General features: G+C 40.6%; 1 protein-coding gene across 1 annotated transcript; it reads left to right on the top strand.

The window, feature by feature from the left end:
* Positions 1 to 262: 262 nt before the first annotated feature.
* On the top strand, positions 263 to 3,905 carry LOC113128413 (neuronal pentraxin-1). The gene is made up of 5 exons (XM_026303731.1): positions 263 to 769; positions 1,144 to 1,351; positions 2,141 to 2,376; positions 2,645 to 2,824; positions 3,580 to 3,905. Exons 1-5 carry the CDS (start codon positions 350 to 352, stop codon positions 3,799 to 3,801), a joined length of 1,266 nt encoding a protein of 421 aa, XP_026159516.1. The 5' UTR covers positions 263 to 349; the 3' UTR covers positions 3,802 to 3,905.
* The last annotated feature ends 14,572 nt before the right edge of the window (positions 3,906 to 18,477 follow it).

Consider the following 18,477-nt stretch of genomic DNA (forward strand, 5'->3'; position numbering starts at 1 on the left):
GATCTGAATCCCTCTCCCACCACTGATTGAACCGTATGAAAGCTGATGTGAACTGGTCTGCATCACGTCTTTTTTTCCTTACAATGCAGGTTTAGTCCAACAGTCCGTAGCAAACAGTGAGTACGACCTTAAAAAAGGGGCTGGACTCTGTAGGTACAGCAGAACCCGCTGCCTCCCTCTTGTGATGCAGAGAACCTGCGCTGCGTTATGTCCGCTATATAAACTGCGCACAGCGGCCGGAGAGCACAGCCTCAGTGGACAGCTCCGTGGTGCTGAAATCTCAGAGACACCACACGCACGCTTACGCACACACTCACACACACTCCAGCCACGCTACACGCCTGGAACCATGGACGGATTCTCGTGGAAACTTTTTCTACTTTCTTGCCTGGTTGTTAAGGAGAGCTCCGCGCAAGACTTCGGACAGACGCAGTTTATTTGCACGTCGGTGCCCAAGGATATGGACTTGTGTACGGCTACGATGCAGAACAGCGGTCCGGCGGAGGACCTGAAGACCACGGTCATGCAGCTGAGGGAGACCGTGCTGCAGCAAAAGGAGACCATTATGAATCAAAAGGAGACAATCAGGGAACTAACGTCCAAGTTGAGCCGCTGCGAGAGCCAGAGCTTCCCGGCGGCGGCGGGACCCGGTGGGAGGCGGCCGGGGTCGAAGAACACGATGGGGGATGTGTCCCGGGGCACCGCAGACACTCTGGCCCAGTTGGGACAGACTTTACAAACGCTCAAACAGAGACTGGAGAATCTGGAGGTAGGAAAGTCGAGAAGTGCAGTGCTGACCCGGGTCAAAATTGTTTACATTTAGCTGCCCTGGTTGGTCAATTACAATGAGTGTTAGGCCTGTTCTGCAGTGCTGCAGTATTGTTCTGGCTTTGAGGAGTCTGTGCTTGGAACCACATGTGTAAATCTTTTAAATGACAGAAGCATTGTGTGAAGTAAACCAGCTGCGTTTTAAATCGTAAGACGCAGAGCGCACGCACAAACACATAGTAGGTAACGCAGTTAGGGCAGGTCTGTATGTGATCCAAGTGGACTAGAGGGAACATGTGTCAGGGAGTTTAGGAGCAGAGAAAGTCTTCCCTGTCCTCCTTTAACCCAGTGCTTGTTTCCCTCTGCCCGATGCAGCAATACAGCCGAGGGAACAACACCGTGCAAGCCAACAGCCTGAAAGATCTGCTCCAAAACAAGATAGATGACATGGAGAAGCAGGTCCTGTCCCGGGTCAACACTTTAGAGGAGACCAAACCTGGCTCCAGGAACGACAGTGAGCAGCGGAACAGAGTGGAGACCACGCTCACCTCTCTGCACCACCGGCTCACAGACCTGGAGAAAGGTGCGTTTGGATTTCAGAGCGCACACGCTCAGTGTTGCTTTTCCGCTATTCAGTGGGGCTCCATGGGCGTTCTCAATAAGATGAGGTGTAATTAATTAGGATTGGAAACTTAAGGGCGCCTCAGCCTTTATAAAAAACAGTGCTACAGTGCTTAAATGCTACAGCACTTATTTGGAATCGCTTACAGTGTCGCAACCTTGCAACATTGCGCACAGCTACCTTGAGCGAGGAGACAAGAACCGCATTGCTTTGCATATTTCAAAACCTGTTTTTCAGGTCCAAAACCTGTCAAACGCCCAGGTGATCCAACATGAAAACTGTGATTTCTTGCAGAGGTCAGAAACTTGGCAGGGTGCTCCTCGCACTGACGCGTTTTGGAGCATATATCAAAAGCCTGGTTCAGCGTTTCAACACGTGCAAATGCGCGTGCGTATGATGTATGTGAGCGTGACAGAAGGATAAGGAGAAGGCAGAGCCCTTGGACAAAAACGCGCATCAGACAAAAAATGATCGCAAAACAGTGGTTGATACAAAATCTGATAGAGGAGTGATCACTTAAAGGGTTCAAGCTAACTTTTCTAGAATTAAAATGGACTCGAATCACACAAATCTCATATTGTTTCACGAGTTCATGTATATAAGCATATGAGAGTTTATGAAGATTTATCCTCCATGCAATGTCCAAATATATAGGCAAACTTTAGAAATAACCCTCATTTCTATTAAAATGACAGTATCTGACTCACAAAACACTTTATTAACTGACCTAAATCTCATTTTCACACAAAGACTCCAGGCCAGCAGATAAGTTCCAGCTCACATTCCCCCTGAGAACTAACTACATGTACGCTAAAGCCAAGAGGAGCCTCCCTGAGATGTACTCCTTCAGCGTGTGTCTGTGGATCAAGTCCAACGCCTCTCCTGGGGTGGGGACGCCCTTCTCCTACGCTGTCCCGGGTCAGGCCAACGAGCTGGTCCTGATCGAGTGGGGCAACAACCCGATGGAGATCCTCATTAATGACAAGGTAATGGCAAAATGCGTATTTCCACATCTCTTACCTTTGCAGTGCATACCTGTGACCTTTACGTAGACTACGTATGGGGTTAATATGGAGAACTTACAGTGAGAAAAGCCTACAAGAGGCCACTCTGTGCTTGGATGCGTCAGAGTAACCTGACGAGTTCTCAGCACCACATGGGTTTTTAGGTGGGGAGTGACTCTGTTACTAAGGTGTGAAAGACAGATTGTTAACCGGAGAGAAAGACGTGACTTGGTCTCTGTCTCTGTTGCAGGTTGCCAAGCTGCCGTTCCTCATCAATGACGGCAAATGGCATCACCTCTGCATCACGTGGACCACCCGTGACGGGATGTGGGAGGCCTTCCAGGACGGAGTGATGCGGGGCAGCGGGGAAAATCTGGCACCATACCACCCCATCAAACCAGAGGGAGTGCTGGTCCTGGGACAAGAGCAGGTGGAGACACATTTTTTAAAGCAGTACAGCTATTACCCTAAACCCCCATACATATACTTGGAAACAGCCCTGAGCCAATTGAGAATGAGAGGAGATTAATGGTGGATATATTTATAAAATTAGATTGTGGAAACACAGAGAGGTGGCCAATAAAAGCTTTCCAATCTAATTAGTGAGTCATCATCCTGTTTTTTTTTTTTTTTTTACACAGATAATGTGTGTTATACACAGCCAGACCACACTACATTAAACCATGTCACGCATGCCTGTAAAAATGAAAGGTTACCAGACTGAAGTGTAGTAAAATCTTTTTAAAAAAATAGATTTGCTTCGGAATCTCACTATGCAGTCGCATCTAGATGGTGTGAAATTAATGGAAAATGCGCGTCTGGACCTGAAAACAATAGCCAACTTAATGATTAGTCGGGTAATAAATCAAAAGAAGCGAAGTGAGCATCTGTTTTGACAATTTATCCATCAATATAAATCGGTTTTCAAGCAAAAATGCCCAATATCTGATGGTTACAGATTGTAAAAGGTGAGGACTTGCTGCTGTTTTATTCACTGTACAATATATGATGCTGAATTTAATATTTTAATCTCGAATGATGTTTTCTAAAACATCTTAAGATCGCTGTTTAATGGTATCATATGTTAGGGACCCATGGCAGGAACAGACATTGTTGTATCCCTGATGAGATGACCTTCCATTACAGCAGCCCTGATGTTCAACATCTGTCTGCTTCCTTCCGCAGGACACCCTGGGTGGAGGCTTTGATGCGACACAAGCTTTCGTAGGCGAGTTAGCAAACTTGAATATCTGGAATAGGAAGCTTTCCATCGCCGAGATCTACAACTTGGCGACCTGCAACAGCAAAGCACCAGCTGGCAACGTCTTCTCCTGGACGGAGAGCAACATCGAAATATTTGGAGGCGCAACCAAATGGACCTTCGAGCCGTGCCGTTCGCTCAACTGAACTGCGCTCCGACTTTCAACAAAGGCCTCTCTGTATTTCTGAGCTTTTGTCGTTCTTGTCTTCATTTTGACGTTTGTTAGAGACTATTTGCGTTATTGGTAAGCTTAAATCTGGGATTTCTATCATTCTTAGGTATTTATGTGCAAAACAATACTTTTCATCTTGAGGGAAAAAAAAAAAATCTAGTTCGTCTTTGGAAACCTCAGTGAGAAATTATCGGTATCTGTTGCTCCTTTTGTTGTTGTTGTTTTTTTCTCGGACGTTGAGTTAAAAGCACACCTAAGCTTTTCGTTTTGGCTTATTTCGTCTTGGACTGGCAGCTGGCAATCTGCGCCTTACGTCTGGGCAATTCACATCCAGGTGAGGAATAACCACTCCCAGCCCACTTCCCCCACGGACAAGTGGGAGATTACGCTGTCCATCCAGTTCTTGTCAGTGTTTTGGCGCTGTGAAGTGATGTCTGACGCGGTACAGCTCCCTGCCAACCCACCTAACCACCCAACCCACCCACTCCCACCCCTCCAACCCCCGCCCACCTCCCCCACCCGTCCGGAACTTGCACTGTGACTGACGAAAAGGGACGCCGGGAGAGGAGGGGACGCTGAAGGACACTGCAAAGTCAGACTGTGGTACAAGCCAATCTGTAATCGCTGTTCGCTTCAAGTGTTTTCTGTAAGAATGTCGTTAACTTGCCAACATTGCTACAAAGCCTGGGTGCCTTGGGCTGGTACAAACATTCAGCACATTCGGTCTGTTTTCAGTTGCAATTTCAATGTTTACTGGTTTGTCTTTCTTTCTGAGGCGGGTTGAGTTTCTTGTTCTTCTGGTAAATGTCATTTAATTCCAGTTTGTTATCTGACATGACGTGTTTTGGCAGGTGTTTGTACTCCTCTGTATTAGGAATGTTACAGTATCTGTATAGTAACAGCATGAATGACAGAGTGCTGTGAAAGCATTGTTGAAATCTGCTTTACTATCTTCTCTGGGTCTGGGTTTTTTACTGTATTGTTATATGCTCCAAGCATGGCAAAAACTGAAAGATCAAGAATTTAATTTTTGTAATAAAATTGTGATACTTAATGTCACAGAGCATTCCTGGCTTTGGTTGTGTGCGTCAAAAGGGGAGCGTGATCACATATAATACTTCTAGCAGTGAAGAGGAGGAGCAGACTGCCATATAAGTGAAATATCTGAGGGCAGTGAAGGTCATAGAGCGAGGGCTGTGGGTGCCTCTGTGCAAGGACTCTTTTTAAACTGACTGCAGAAGAACCATCTCGCTGCTTTGCTGTTGCTGCTGTGAGATGCAGTGCATGCACTAAAGGCAGTGAGCTGTCAGGGGAGGAAAGTGCCTAGTCATATCAGCCTTTCAAAGGTCCCGTCGTACTGAGTTCAGCCTAAACTAAAACCACAGCACTTTTAAGTTTGACTCTAGATGTGAGTTCAGCCAGATGACCTGTTGCCGTGGCGTCAAACGGTTCCACGAGAAAAGATGTGTCACTGGTTACAGCTCTGCGTTTAAATTGGATACACATGTTGTATCTGAAGCATCAAGTGGTGAAAGCATTTGTTCTCCCTGTCAGCGGGCCTACCATCAGATATTTTACTTTCAGAAAACATTTCAGAAAAGCTTTTCACAGTGGGCAGCTATTTATTTTTTTAGTATTTTCTTCAAGAAACTCGCTGTCATGTTGTGCTGAATCATTTCACGTCTTTCATCACGCTGTGTTTTAAGTTCTGCTCTTCAGAGTTCAGCTAATAATGAATTCAGTGAGTGTTTGGGGTCAATTCATTTTTGTCTTAAGCTTGACCCTGAAATGGGCTTTTTTTTTTTTTTTTAGCTGTCTTTACATACAAACTGAAATCTCACCTGGATTATGTGAACTATTTCCAACTCGATTCTTTCAGCAAGCTTTTTTTATTGTTTAATTCTAAGTGAGGCACTGCCTAAACAGCTGTCAAACCTGACCTCAAGCAGACTTACTTTAACTCTGCCCAAGTGACATTTCAGCTACTTTCTGGCTGTCGCCTGACTTTAATATTTCCTCTGCTGTCACTGCTTAGATACCAGCTGCTTACACTTCAACTCTTTTGAACTTTGCCTGAAAATTCATATCCTGACACTGTTTATGATTCAATCAATATTTCCCCTGTGATCAGCTTTTATTGTCAATGTTCAGTTCAACTAGCTTTAATGTTTACATTCTGTATGATGGTGATAGTTCAACTAGCTACAGGGCAAGGCCTTAAACTAAAACCTCCTAGACTCATTTCAAAAATCTTACATTTTCATTTTTCAGTGCTTCAAAGTCAACTGTTTTTACTGTTTCATCTTGAAATGTAACTCTTATACAACATACTGGATTACATAAAAGGAAATATATTTACTTATTCATTCATCATCTATACCCGCTTATTCCTATTTATCTGCTGGAGCCTATCCCAGCTCTCTCTGGGTGGAAGGCAGGGGTACACCCTGGACAGGTCACCAGTCCATCACAGGGCCACATAGAGACAAACAACCTCACACACTCACACTCACTCCTATGGGCAATTTAGAGTCACCAATCAACCTGACATACATGTTTTTGGACTGTGGGAGGAAACCAGAGTACCTGGAGAAAACCCACACAAGCACAGGGAGAACATGCAAACTCCACACAGAAAGGACCCTGATGGGTTTTGAACCAGGAACCTTCTTGCTGTGAGGCAACAGTGCTAACCACTCATCCACCTTGCTGCTCTAAGGTAAATATTAAGTCATTTTAATTTATTTACAATGTTTGCATCTGCAACCGTCAGCAGAGAATGTAGTCTCACAGAGAAATACAAATTTCTAGGCCCCAGCAAGGTTATCTGTACGTTTTTGTCTTGCCCTTGAAGTGGATTTTCTTTAGCTGAGTAAGGACCTGCATGAGCATAATCTTCCACAGCAGCCATCAGCCAGGGTCACGAGCCTGTTGAAAGAATGACAAGGCATTAAGGCAAAGACCAACCTCTTGCAGCAACAATAAACATGCACAAACAGCAGAAAACAGTTTTATTTTGTCCCTTGGCAGATTACGCTCAAAAGAGCCATGACATTATTTTTAGAAAATACTGGTACAGCTGACAGATGATGATTGAGTACTGGCCATAGTGGCTGTCATTGTACTTCCAAGAATTTTCTTCCCATATTTATAAAGAAGTTTGTCTCGTCCATTGGCAACAAAAGTACACACTAAAAGCCTTAATATAAGTGGGCACATTGCGAGTCAGATTGTCATTTTTTGGTTTAGCTGTTTTGATGAACATAGAGATCTCATTAATTTGATGATTCATATTGACTAAGTGCACTTACAGTCACTAAAGATAAAAACACAAGAAAGAAGTATTTCCAGTGGGGTCCTCACTGTGCAACAAACATCATCACAAAAAGCAATACGCCACAAACAGATACATACCACACTACTTGGAATACTAAGAATAGCAAAGCAACAGGGCCTATATGTTCTGAGAGCCACTCATTACGGAAATCGAGTCATGAACAGCCAAGGAACCATCATTTCAAGATCACCTTGAATATACAGTATGTTTCAATGTACTCTAAATAATTCTGGGATTCATGGAAGTTTTTTTTTTTCACTTAGAAATATATTTTTACTTTTCATAGTCACATAATATATCCACAATGCTTTAAGACAGAGGTACCTTGTTTTTTTTAGATAGCAGAATGGCATACAGTATTGAGCTATAACCTCTGCAGTATGCCTTATGAAGTTATTGGGTAACCCATCAAATCTGGCTGCTTTTTTGGGGTGTTGACTTTCTCTAATTCCACTGTTACATTAGAGAAGGAGAGTGGAAATTTATTAACCAGATTCCTAGCCACCAATGAAAAGAATAAAAATAATTAGCCATTTTTAAATGTTTTTTTCTGATGTCACTACTGATATCCAAAGATTGTTATTTGATTTAGTTCTCACTTCTGAACTACACCGCAGGTTGATAAGGGATTTCTACAGTTTTCTTGGATTGTTCCTGCTTTCAGTAATTCAATCTGTGAAGAAATCCTTCTTGGCTTTGGAGACCATTTTTTGGACTAATTTTTCAATTTCCTAAACTTCTGAAAACTGATATTTAGCATGACTTGCATTTCTCAACCTTATTTCCTCTAGTATGTCATAATTTATCCATGCCTGCCATTTTAACTCTCTCCTTTTTTCATTAGTCCTAACTTATCCAGTACCACTTAAAAAAAAATCACATTATCTCAGGTTTACCAAATAGGGAATCCATCTAATATTTTAGATGAGCTGTTTACTCTATAACTGCTGAGTGAAGCGAGGCTCAGATGGGCTTCAGCAGGGGGATGACTGAACCATGGCTCATTTTGACACTACCACATGCAACACCTGTCAATGAGCATAGAGTCATAATCACTAGGTTTTCTTACTACACGCAGCTAATGCCTTGCTGGCGTAATGCTGCTAAGCCCTGAAAGACTATATTGCTGCAGCACAATTGCATTTGTACCCCATACACAGCTTGGTGAAGATTTTAAAGCAGACAGACTAAAATAGATCCAGGCAGCCTGAAGGATGATCTTACACTTTGTATACACAAAGATCAAGCTACTGCTCACATGTACGATCTCAACAGACATTACATGATGAAATGGTTGGGGTTATGCCTAGCTTTGCTGGAGCAGACAGTCAAGTGATTACAGTGTAATTTCTCCATAAAGCCTTGACATAAGCATTAGAAAGGTCGCATGTGAAGGACACTGAATACAAAGTAACCTCTGAAGGGTTTTTAGTAATTTTCTGCATCTAATCTACAATGCATTACATTATTACCATAATGCTAAAGCTTAGCAATGCTCATATTCTAGGATACTTCCTCACCTGGAAATGTAAACAGATGCTGTGGCTCATCTCATACTCGTTAATGCCTTTGTCACCTCTCGTTTGGACTACTGTAACTCACTCCTCACTGGTCTACCTCTCAAATCACTTCATAAACTACAACTTGTCCAGAACTCTGCTGCCCGAATCATCACCAGAACTCCATTCTCACATCATATTACCCCTGTCCTTAAACAACTTCACTGGCTCCCTGTGTCCTTCCGTATAAACTATAAAATCCTCCTTCTCACCTACAAAGCCCTCCACTCTATTGCCCCACCATACATCACTGATCTACTTCACATCTATTCTCCGCCTCGTACTCTCCGTTCCTCCAGTTCCACTCTCCTCTGCACCCCTACAGTGCGCCTGGCCACCATGGGCGCTAGATCCTTCAGCCACACTGCGCCCCGCCTTTGGAACATTCTCCCTCATCGCATCCGGTCGTCTCCGGACTTATCAACTTTTAAATCATCACTCAAAACGTATCTGTTCCGTATAGCGTTTTCCACCTAACTGTCTTAACTTCTCAAAGCAGCCCGTGATGTTCTACCACCCTCCGCCTATTTCATATTGTCTCATATTGTTTCATATTTGTTGTTCTGTCATCTGGGTTTCTGTGTTTCAATTTGCTTTTGCTGTACATCGCCCACTTCCTGGATGCTCCGCACTTTTGCCTTTACTTTCTGGCCCTCTGTTAATGCATTGTTGATTTTATTGTTGTTTTAATGCACTCTATGTATTTCATGCTGTATGCTTCCTTTTTCTCTCTGTAAGGTGACCTTGAGAGTTTGAAAGGCGCCATGAAATAAAATGTATTATTATTATTATTATCTAAGAGATTAGGTGGAAAGTGCCCCTACTTGACTTGTAATTACATTACCTTACTGTATATCTTTAATTAAAGTGACAATGTCACATTCAGAGAAACCGAATAACTGATGGGTATTTCAAGGAATTGTTTTGGGAAGCACACTTAACTTTCTTGTTGGCACTTAGAGCTGCATTGTTGCATTGAGCTCCTGGCTAATCAGATTCCAAAACACACTGGATCCCCACTAAGCCATTCAGCTGGCCCCACTCAAATCAAAAGGTATATATGAAGTCAGAACCAGGACATGGTTTGCTTATCTTAGCACAAAAATCCCCAAATAAATAAATAAATAAAAAAAATCTACCTAACAGCTTCACTAATTAACATTAAATCCACACAAATCTGAAGTGGTTTTGTTTTTGATAGAATTTTAGCACATATTTGTGCTAATGAGTGTGCTTAGGCTAACATCTCCTGGCTTCTCATCTGACTCTCAGCAAGAAAGAAAATCAACATACAGTATTTCCTGACATTGTATGTAAGTTAAAAATCAGAATGAGGATTAATAGTAAGAACCATTATAAAGCTCTGGAGGTTAACCAGGCCACACTCTACATACAAGGAGAAATAAGCACAACTTACCCAACAGCCAAGCAAGCTAAATTTCCTATCCATATATACAGTTTACAGCTAAAATTAGAAGCCAACCTCCAATCAACTACACAGTGAGCTGTCATCCATCAATAGATTCAATCAAATTCAGAATGAACTGTCATTGATTAGATTAGATTAGTTTCCATTGATTTATTCCATTTTCAAACATACTGTATGACATAACAAAACAGAAGGGCCGAGCATTTTAAAAGATGAAGCTCTCTGAGTCAAACCAAAGACACATGAGATTCATGGTGCTACATTATATCAATTTATCTGTGGAGATTGTTTTTTTCTTTTGGAGAGACTGAGTGGATGAAGACGTGACATCTTTCCTGACATCTCATTAATTCATAAGCTGTTCCCTGTGGCACAACAGGAATAATGGTTCAGTTCAGAACTGCAGCAGTTTCTCTTGTTAATATTGGGATGACAAAGCGGTGCCATGTAATGGGAGTTTTGGGGTTACCATGTTCAACAAATAAAAACTGACTTGCAACAGGTGCCTGAAAGTGAAGTACCAATATCACGCTTTCTTCTTAATAAAAGAGAAGAAAAAGACATAAGGAAATCCTCATATCTTTCTCTGCTCTCCTCCACTCTGTCCTCCTCCCATGGGGAGGGCTCTCAGAGACAGCGGGGAGTGGAACTTGTGGCATTTACTGATCAGCAGAAGCTTCCAGGAAGGATGCAAGGAGGATAATGAGGCTTCCTGGGATCAAGGTGGATATAGGCCACACCAGGAGGCAGCTACTGACACTAAAGTGTAATTTTCTTCAATATATATCCAGAACTTCACACATGTGAGTGGGTTTCACACACCCACAACAACAGTTTTCAGCTCAATACAAATCTGCATTTTCTTATTTTACCTTAATTACCTCTTTATGTTTCATCAGTTTCATATTATGTTGCTGACGAAGAGCGGCTCAGGTCTTACACTGCATGGTTGCGGCAGTACTAAGTATCTTCTATGTTGATGATGTCTGAGTGATGATTTTATAGTGAGCACATGATGCATATTTTTATATAAAGTTGTTTCAAAGTGGAGGTGAGAATGGGTCTGTGGGGGCAGTAAGAGATTTATTCCTTATCCCTAAAAGTAAAGAAATGTCTTTAAAACATCAGTTAAAAGCAAAGATAAGTGCAGCGGAGAATCAGCTAATGCACAGATGAAATTTGAAGCACACTGAAGTTCATCAGCAGGATGCTTTGTCTGTGTGTAGCATTGTACTGTAGCTACAAACAACTTCACTGTGGTCGGTTTGCTCAGCAAAATTATAATTTAATCCTCGTTTGAACTCAGAGCATTTCCTGATTGTTTTGATTGATCTTTCCACCTCGTATTATTATAACAAGCTGATTGATTTTGCTCATTAACACTCTTCACTCGGCTGTAAGGGCTGGTCTGGTCTGTCTCCCTCAATTAATCATCCACAAGTAAACTTTGTGAAGGAAAAATAAAAAAGATCTTCTTCGAGGTATCAGTATTTATGTGAGTTTAACTCCATCCCACACAAGTCTGAACAATCTAAACAGTTTAGGCCATTCTCCGAGATGTGGCAGCCTTTTGAAGTGCGTGTTTGATGTGAAATCCAACTGAGTAATAACTGAGCTCTCCAGAGACGGAGGCTCTTGCCCGTGGTTGTGGGACCACTCAGGTGTTTCCTCTCTCTGTCTGTGATGCTTTTCTCCCAGGAAAATCATTGGACTTCTGTATTAAGTGTGGTTTTCATGAAAATTTTAAATGATTTTTCAGCTCAGTTTAGTTTTTCAAGGGACCAGTATTGGACTGTGTAAAGTTTTAGTTCAAACAGAAAGAAGAAAAAACATTAATGCATCACCAACTCTGCATCAGCTCCCACCACCACCACATCCGATCTGCTTTGATTTATTAATGTGCCTAGCCCTAACCTACTGCCACTTACCCCTCGCTGAATCCTCAATGAAATATGTATGGCTGATGCACGACAACAGGATGTCAAAGAAGAAGCTGGAGGAAAACTGAGGTCGGTGAAGGGGAGGAGTCATCGCCTAGAGTCCTGACCTCATTTAAAAGGTCATCTTGGGTGAACTCCCCTGAGGAAACCAGTCTGTGAGGCAGACAAATATGAGTGAGCTTGGATCTGGCACAAGGTTACGGGTATTAGTATTGTGCTGTAGAATAGATGTGTTTACTGATCTACTGCTCCTGAATTAACATATACACTTACTTATGTCAGCACTGACAGCAGTTAATAAAAGCTGAATACCAAATATAATACAGACCTGTATTAACAGACATAAAGTGAATTATTATGCATATAAAAGTAATTCAAAATTACAGTGAATACAATAACAACTTAAATCATATTTTAAAAATATAAAATTGATATTAGCACCAAAAGTAGAATACCATTGAACATAATCAAGAAAATAATTGAACAACAATCTGTTGTAAATTTGCTTAAAAACTGGCCCATGAAAAAAAAAGTACATTTAATGTTGGTAAATGAATGTCTTATAATGGAGTACATGTCATGGAAGTTCTTAAACTGGGTTAAAAAGTGAATAAATGATTCTCTCTGTTGGAGAAAAGTACTGAGATGCCCTTGAGCAAAGCACTTAACCTCTAGCACATAGCTTTTCCACAAAAAATAAATTATATAGCTGGGAGACAAATTAATTACCTTCAATACAATTATTTCCCTTTTATGAACTTGACTTCATGAAAGGCAGATATTTATTAAAAGTATAATATCACACAATGGAACAAATATTTAAAGTATGTACTTTTAAAAAATCTTTGTGAATTGGAAACAGCAGTTTAATTCCTATACAATGTAAGGGACCACCACTTCATGAGAGATGTGACCCTGCTCTTTCTATTTCTATTATTTGATTATTTTATTTGATAACATGTTTCAGAAGCCTGCTATATATTTTGTTTAGGGTCTCACAGGACTAAGCTTACAGTGCATGGATGTCACTGCCTAGCTATCTTTTCAGTGTACACTGTATTTGTAAATTCATCAGTGTGTGTGTCAGTTATAGTTACATCTTGTCAATTGTTTGGAAATCTGTATTGTGCAATTTGGCAACATAATAATAAATAATATATACATTTTGAGCACATATTCTGTCATAACTGCCAGGCTTTTGATAATTCAGCAACAAAACTAATAAAGTCAATAAAAGATGTTTTTCTTACTATTAGCTGCTCTAAATTGTTTCCAGATTAATTGTGGATCTAAAACAATTCTCCCAGTAGTTCAATTAACATCAAAGGCAAAAATCATTTGCACAGCTATACCATTTAGTTTCATTTGCTAGGCAGATAATCATCATCACTGGTAATCATATATTTATATTCTAATCAATTACTTTTGTAATAATTAACATTATAATAGCTAATAACATTTCCTCTATGAAGACACCATGAATTAGGCTTTCATTAGAAATGCAAAAACTGTGACATGTCAGTTAGACCAAATCAGACACTTAGTGCTTGTGTTTGTGAATATATATCAAAAATTAATAAAACATCACCTTATGAAGAAGTAATAAATACTAGTAAGTTACATTTCAGAACAGAATATAGGTTGTTTATACATACATATATAGATTACTTGTATTTATTTACAAGATAAATTATTGGATCAGCCACAATGACTGTGAAGATGATAAAGTGCACGCATCTCAGTAAAGGGATGGATCTTTGTAATTGAACTTCTTATCAGTTCCACCTAAGGCAGTGTTCGTGACATACCAATTTCAAGTCAAGGTTAACTTATTTGTTTTACTTTCAGCCATGCCACATTTATAAATAATAAAAGTTGTAAACAACAACTTTATTGGTTATTTTAAGTTAATACATTTTTGCTTTCAGCTTATGTTATGACCATCAGTAGCAACAACTCTAGGGTTGCCAAAAGAAATCACTCATAAGTCACAATATCAGCAAAAATAAATGTTAGTAAGTCATTAAGAAATGCACATTTATTCTCTTTTTAATAATTCATTGACACTGCTGTTTAACAAGCCATTAATCACGGGGGGTATCTTATTTTTTAATTAGAAACTAAGTCTGTAGTAATTAATGAAAGGCAGTTGCAGTGATCTGTGTTTAATAAAATGTTAAAGACATTTTAGTGTGTACATTTTAAATGGGTGAAGAGTCACTGGATGTTTTTTTCCTATATTTTTAAGTGCTATTTAAAAAAATAACCAAAGAAAGTTTGCACAACCTGGCAACCACAAATGCTGTTCTTGTTAAAGGTCCTTAATATTTTGCTTGGTATTTCAAATGAACATATAATTTTCTGTTAAAGCTAGGAACATTTATTATTATTGTACATGAGAGATATCTGTGTTTATTTATTTATTTATTTCAAATCTGTTCTTCTCACTGGCTTGAAGTAGTTGGAGTTCAGCTGGGAAATGGTGATGTCACGTATTTTATTTCATGCATTATGAACTCAACTAAGCATGCACATGTTCACCCACCCACTCTTCTTACTTTCTCTCTTCTGTTTCCTCCCTAGTGGCATTTTCTCCCTCTTTGTTTCACTGGGGAACAAGTTACAACCCCTATCTCACAGAAATGTGCCATCCACAAGAGAAGACCAGTGAGGGGGGGGTCAAGAATCTTGCAGTGGTCTGCTGCATTGAGAAAGGCTCCAAGACGAGGATGAAAATGAGGTTCCTGGTGACTAGCAGGTCAAAAGAATTGAGGTGATCCCCAACACACACACACACATTCTTGCATAGCTATCTTTGTGACATAAACTCATAGACATAATACTTTTCCTAGACCCTAACCCTAACCCTAACCATCACAACTAAATGCTTCAACCTAACCCTAAATCTAACCTAAACCTAATTATAACCCCAGCCCTAAAACCAAGTCTTAACCCTCAAACAGGAGTCTGAAAAAAGTGAGGACCAGGAAAATGTCCTCACTTTTTCAAAAATGTCCTCACTTTGATAGAAATATGCTAAAAATGGTACTCACAAAGATGGCTATGCAAGTACACACACACACACACACACACACACACACACACACCAGTACTAAATTGGGCTAATGAAATGTGGAATGAAATGTAAATAGGACAGTGTAACCTCCCATGTGGGGTTATGTACCGGAATGACTACATACAGTGGCAAGAAGAAGTAAGTGGACCACACTTATGAATATGTTTGTTTACATACAAACATAAATACATACATACATATGTTTAAAGTTATGAACAAACACAATATATTCTACTGAGTAACACAATTCATCGTATTGTTCATCAATCAAACAAAAATTAGAGGTGCAGCTTAGGGCTACTTTAACCTTTAAAACAATCCTCAAACATTTTGGGCCTGACATTAACAAGCAGCATCTGCTGTTGTTAACTATTCCTCACATATATCACATTTATATGTGAAGACTTGATTTGGACAAACCGAGAGTTAGAGTTAAAATATTTCCCCAATTAAAGAAATTGTTTAGAACTTTAGCTGATTTCAGTTGTGCATGAAACTGAGGTTGAATTGTCTGGAAAGAATGTGTTGCTCTACATATTTTGTGAACGGCTGCTGTATTACCTCAACACAACCCTAAACATCCAGGGCCTAAAAATAAAGCTGAGTTACAGCAGTTCTGCCACAGAAGAATGGTCCAGGGTTGTACAAGAAGTGCTTTTTTTAGGTTATTGCCGCCAAAGGAGGTTCAACCTGTTATTAAATCCAAGGGTTCACTTACTTTTCCACCAGCACTGTCAATGTTTAATGGGTGTGTTCGAAAAAGACACATAAGTGCATCTTTATACTGTCACCTGTGTAGGCCATCCAAAAGCTTCGACTGAAAATACAAAGCTCCTATCAGAGCACTGTCTACAAAAGCCTTACTCATAAATCGATTCTTCAGCATAATCTGGATATGGTGGGTTTGTGTGAAACATTGCTTAAACTAAATGTTTTCTTACCATTAAATCACACTTTCTCACCAAGTGTAATAGTGTCCATTTTGCTTGGGGCAGTAAGCATATTGGTGGTGTATACAAACCTACTTTCAATTAAAATGCTCAATTTATATGTAGAGTGATCTATTAGCAGAAATGGAATGTAGTATTCATAAAAATATGTTGACATTAGTCTGTGATCACTGGAAAACACCAACCGTTGTATTGGTCTCCTTTCATGGAGTCAGCCATGTTGCACTGCCACTTTTCAACAGTAGCATAGTACATTTTACACATTGCACCTTTAGCTTCCAATTTTGCTAATACTTTTACAACTTTGAATATCTTGTATACCATCCCCATCAACTATAAATTTCTTTATCCAGTAGGCCATTCTACCCTGTGGCCCTCTGCAGACCACCTGAAGAATTTGAAGAAGTCAACTCTGTTAGACACTGTGATGAGATTCTTTTTATAGTTGCTTTAGGTATTCACCAGAATATGACCCATGAAGACCCTCCAAGCTCTTCTGTCACTCACTGATATTTTTGGCTTCATCCTCTTTGTGAGCTTACTTACTGCAATAGCAACACCCTTGACCTGATTCTATGCCAAGAGATAGTGGGCTCTGATCTGATTGTCCCTTCAGACACAACAGTTGTGTAAGACCACTTTCTTATCAAACTTGAATCATGTCTTAAACAAAATTCTGTGTAGTCTCTTGGAATGAGTTGCACCTCATAATACCAAACCTAATTTACATCCTGGTTTAGTGAGGAAACAAGTGCCCTCAAAGGATAGGGCAAGTCATTTTCAACAATCCACAAACAGAGACTAAAGCCAGCAATGAATTGCCTATACTCATGCTTAATGCCTGTCGGCCTCCAACTTGGCTTAGCTTATTTGACTGTGCCTTAGACCTCTGTTTTTATTCAGGGGTTTCTGTCTGCTGGCTGCAGTGCCGTTTTCTGTCATGTCCCTTTCCACTGGAATTACCTGCCTGCTGACCAAAGACACTATGTCTCATTTGAGGCTATTAAAACCAAAAACCAAGCTTTAAACTTTACACCCAAAGACCAGCTTTATACTTGTCACTATTCTCCTGTCGAGGGGTTGGTCTTAGTCTCAGTGATTCTACTAGTTGTCCACTCTTTCACTCAGGTTCTCTGTGCTGGGCCATCCTGAGGGCTCTCTCTCTGACTGTCTTTCAGATGTTTGGACCTGGATCTTCAGCCTCCAGGAGATGATGTCTCTTCTTTGTTTCTCTCTCTCTCTCTTCCTGCGCTCACATTTTACTTTCCATTGTCTGTTTTCTTCTTTCTTCTATGTGCATGGATTGTGTGCTTGAGGTTTGCTTATTGTGTCTTTGTGTAGTCTGTCCTTCTTCAGGGTCTTTGCCTCTGGGGGTATCATGTAGCTTGGGTCTTTTTGGCAGTACAAGGAAGTTGGTCGCCCTCCTGGATATATTGTTTACAATCTCTAATTTTTGTCATTCTGACTGTCCATAGTGGAGTTCTACTATGACTACTAGACACACATCTACAGCATTGCATCACTGTGTCCTGAAAGACGGGGCATTCCTCTTTCTTTCTCCAGATTTTGCTTCCATTTTTTCCCCCTGAAAGGGTCAGAGGACAGACGGTGTCATATACTGTATAGATCAGAGAGCCTCTTGAGGCATATGCATGATTTGTGACATTGGGCTCACTCAAAGCAAGAAAAAGAAAGAGGGTGGATGAAAGTAGTGCAAGTGAAGTAGAGAGCAACAGAGGAGGTAACAGAAAAGACACTGGACGAGTCTCTGAAAGAGTTAGGATGAGAAGATTTGAATGGGAATGATGGATCAAATTGGGCAAAAGAAGGAAAGAAAAGGGTTGAAGGAGACACAAAAGATTGTACAGAGAGGCAGATGAGGTTAGTGTGGCGGGATGGCCACTGGGTATACATACTGTACATATTCCATCTGTAAAGCTTCTTTTCTTAGGAAACACCAACTCCCACTCTTCACTTCAGCTTTCCTCTTTCTGCCTCTTCCTCCCCACCCCAGTCCCTCTTGCCTTCTCCCCCCCTCCAGCCAAAGCAACCGCAATAGCAGTATGAATAATTAAACAAGCCTGAATCGGGATTGAGAATTTCTGTTGCGGTTGCGTTTGGTGGTGCAGCAGGCAGGGAGGCATTCATGACAGAAACAAAACAAAAATCACAAACACAATCTCTGACTGCCGTGCCTGCTTCAGTATCAATGTCAGAATATCCTTGAAGACATCTGAACACACACTATTACATGAACATGGCCAGAGCTTGCACTCAGTGTAAACAGCCCATGTTGCTGTCTCACTGTGGGGATTTAAGGAAAGGAGAATATTCGGCTACAGCTGTACTGGAGCTTTTC

Source organism: Mastacembelus armatus, chromosome 1 (assembly GCF_900324485.2).
Source record: "Mastacembelus armatus chromosome 1, fMasArm1.2, whole genome shotgun sequence".
In the NCBI taxonomy this organism is placed as follows: Eukaryota; Metazoa; Chordata; class Actinopteri; order Synbranchiformes; family Mastacembelidae; genus Mastacembelus; species Mastacembelus armatus.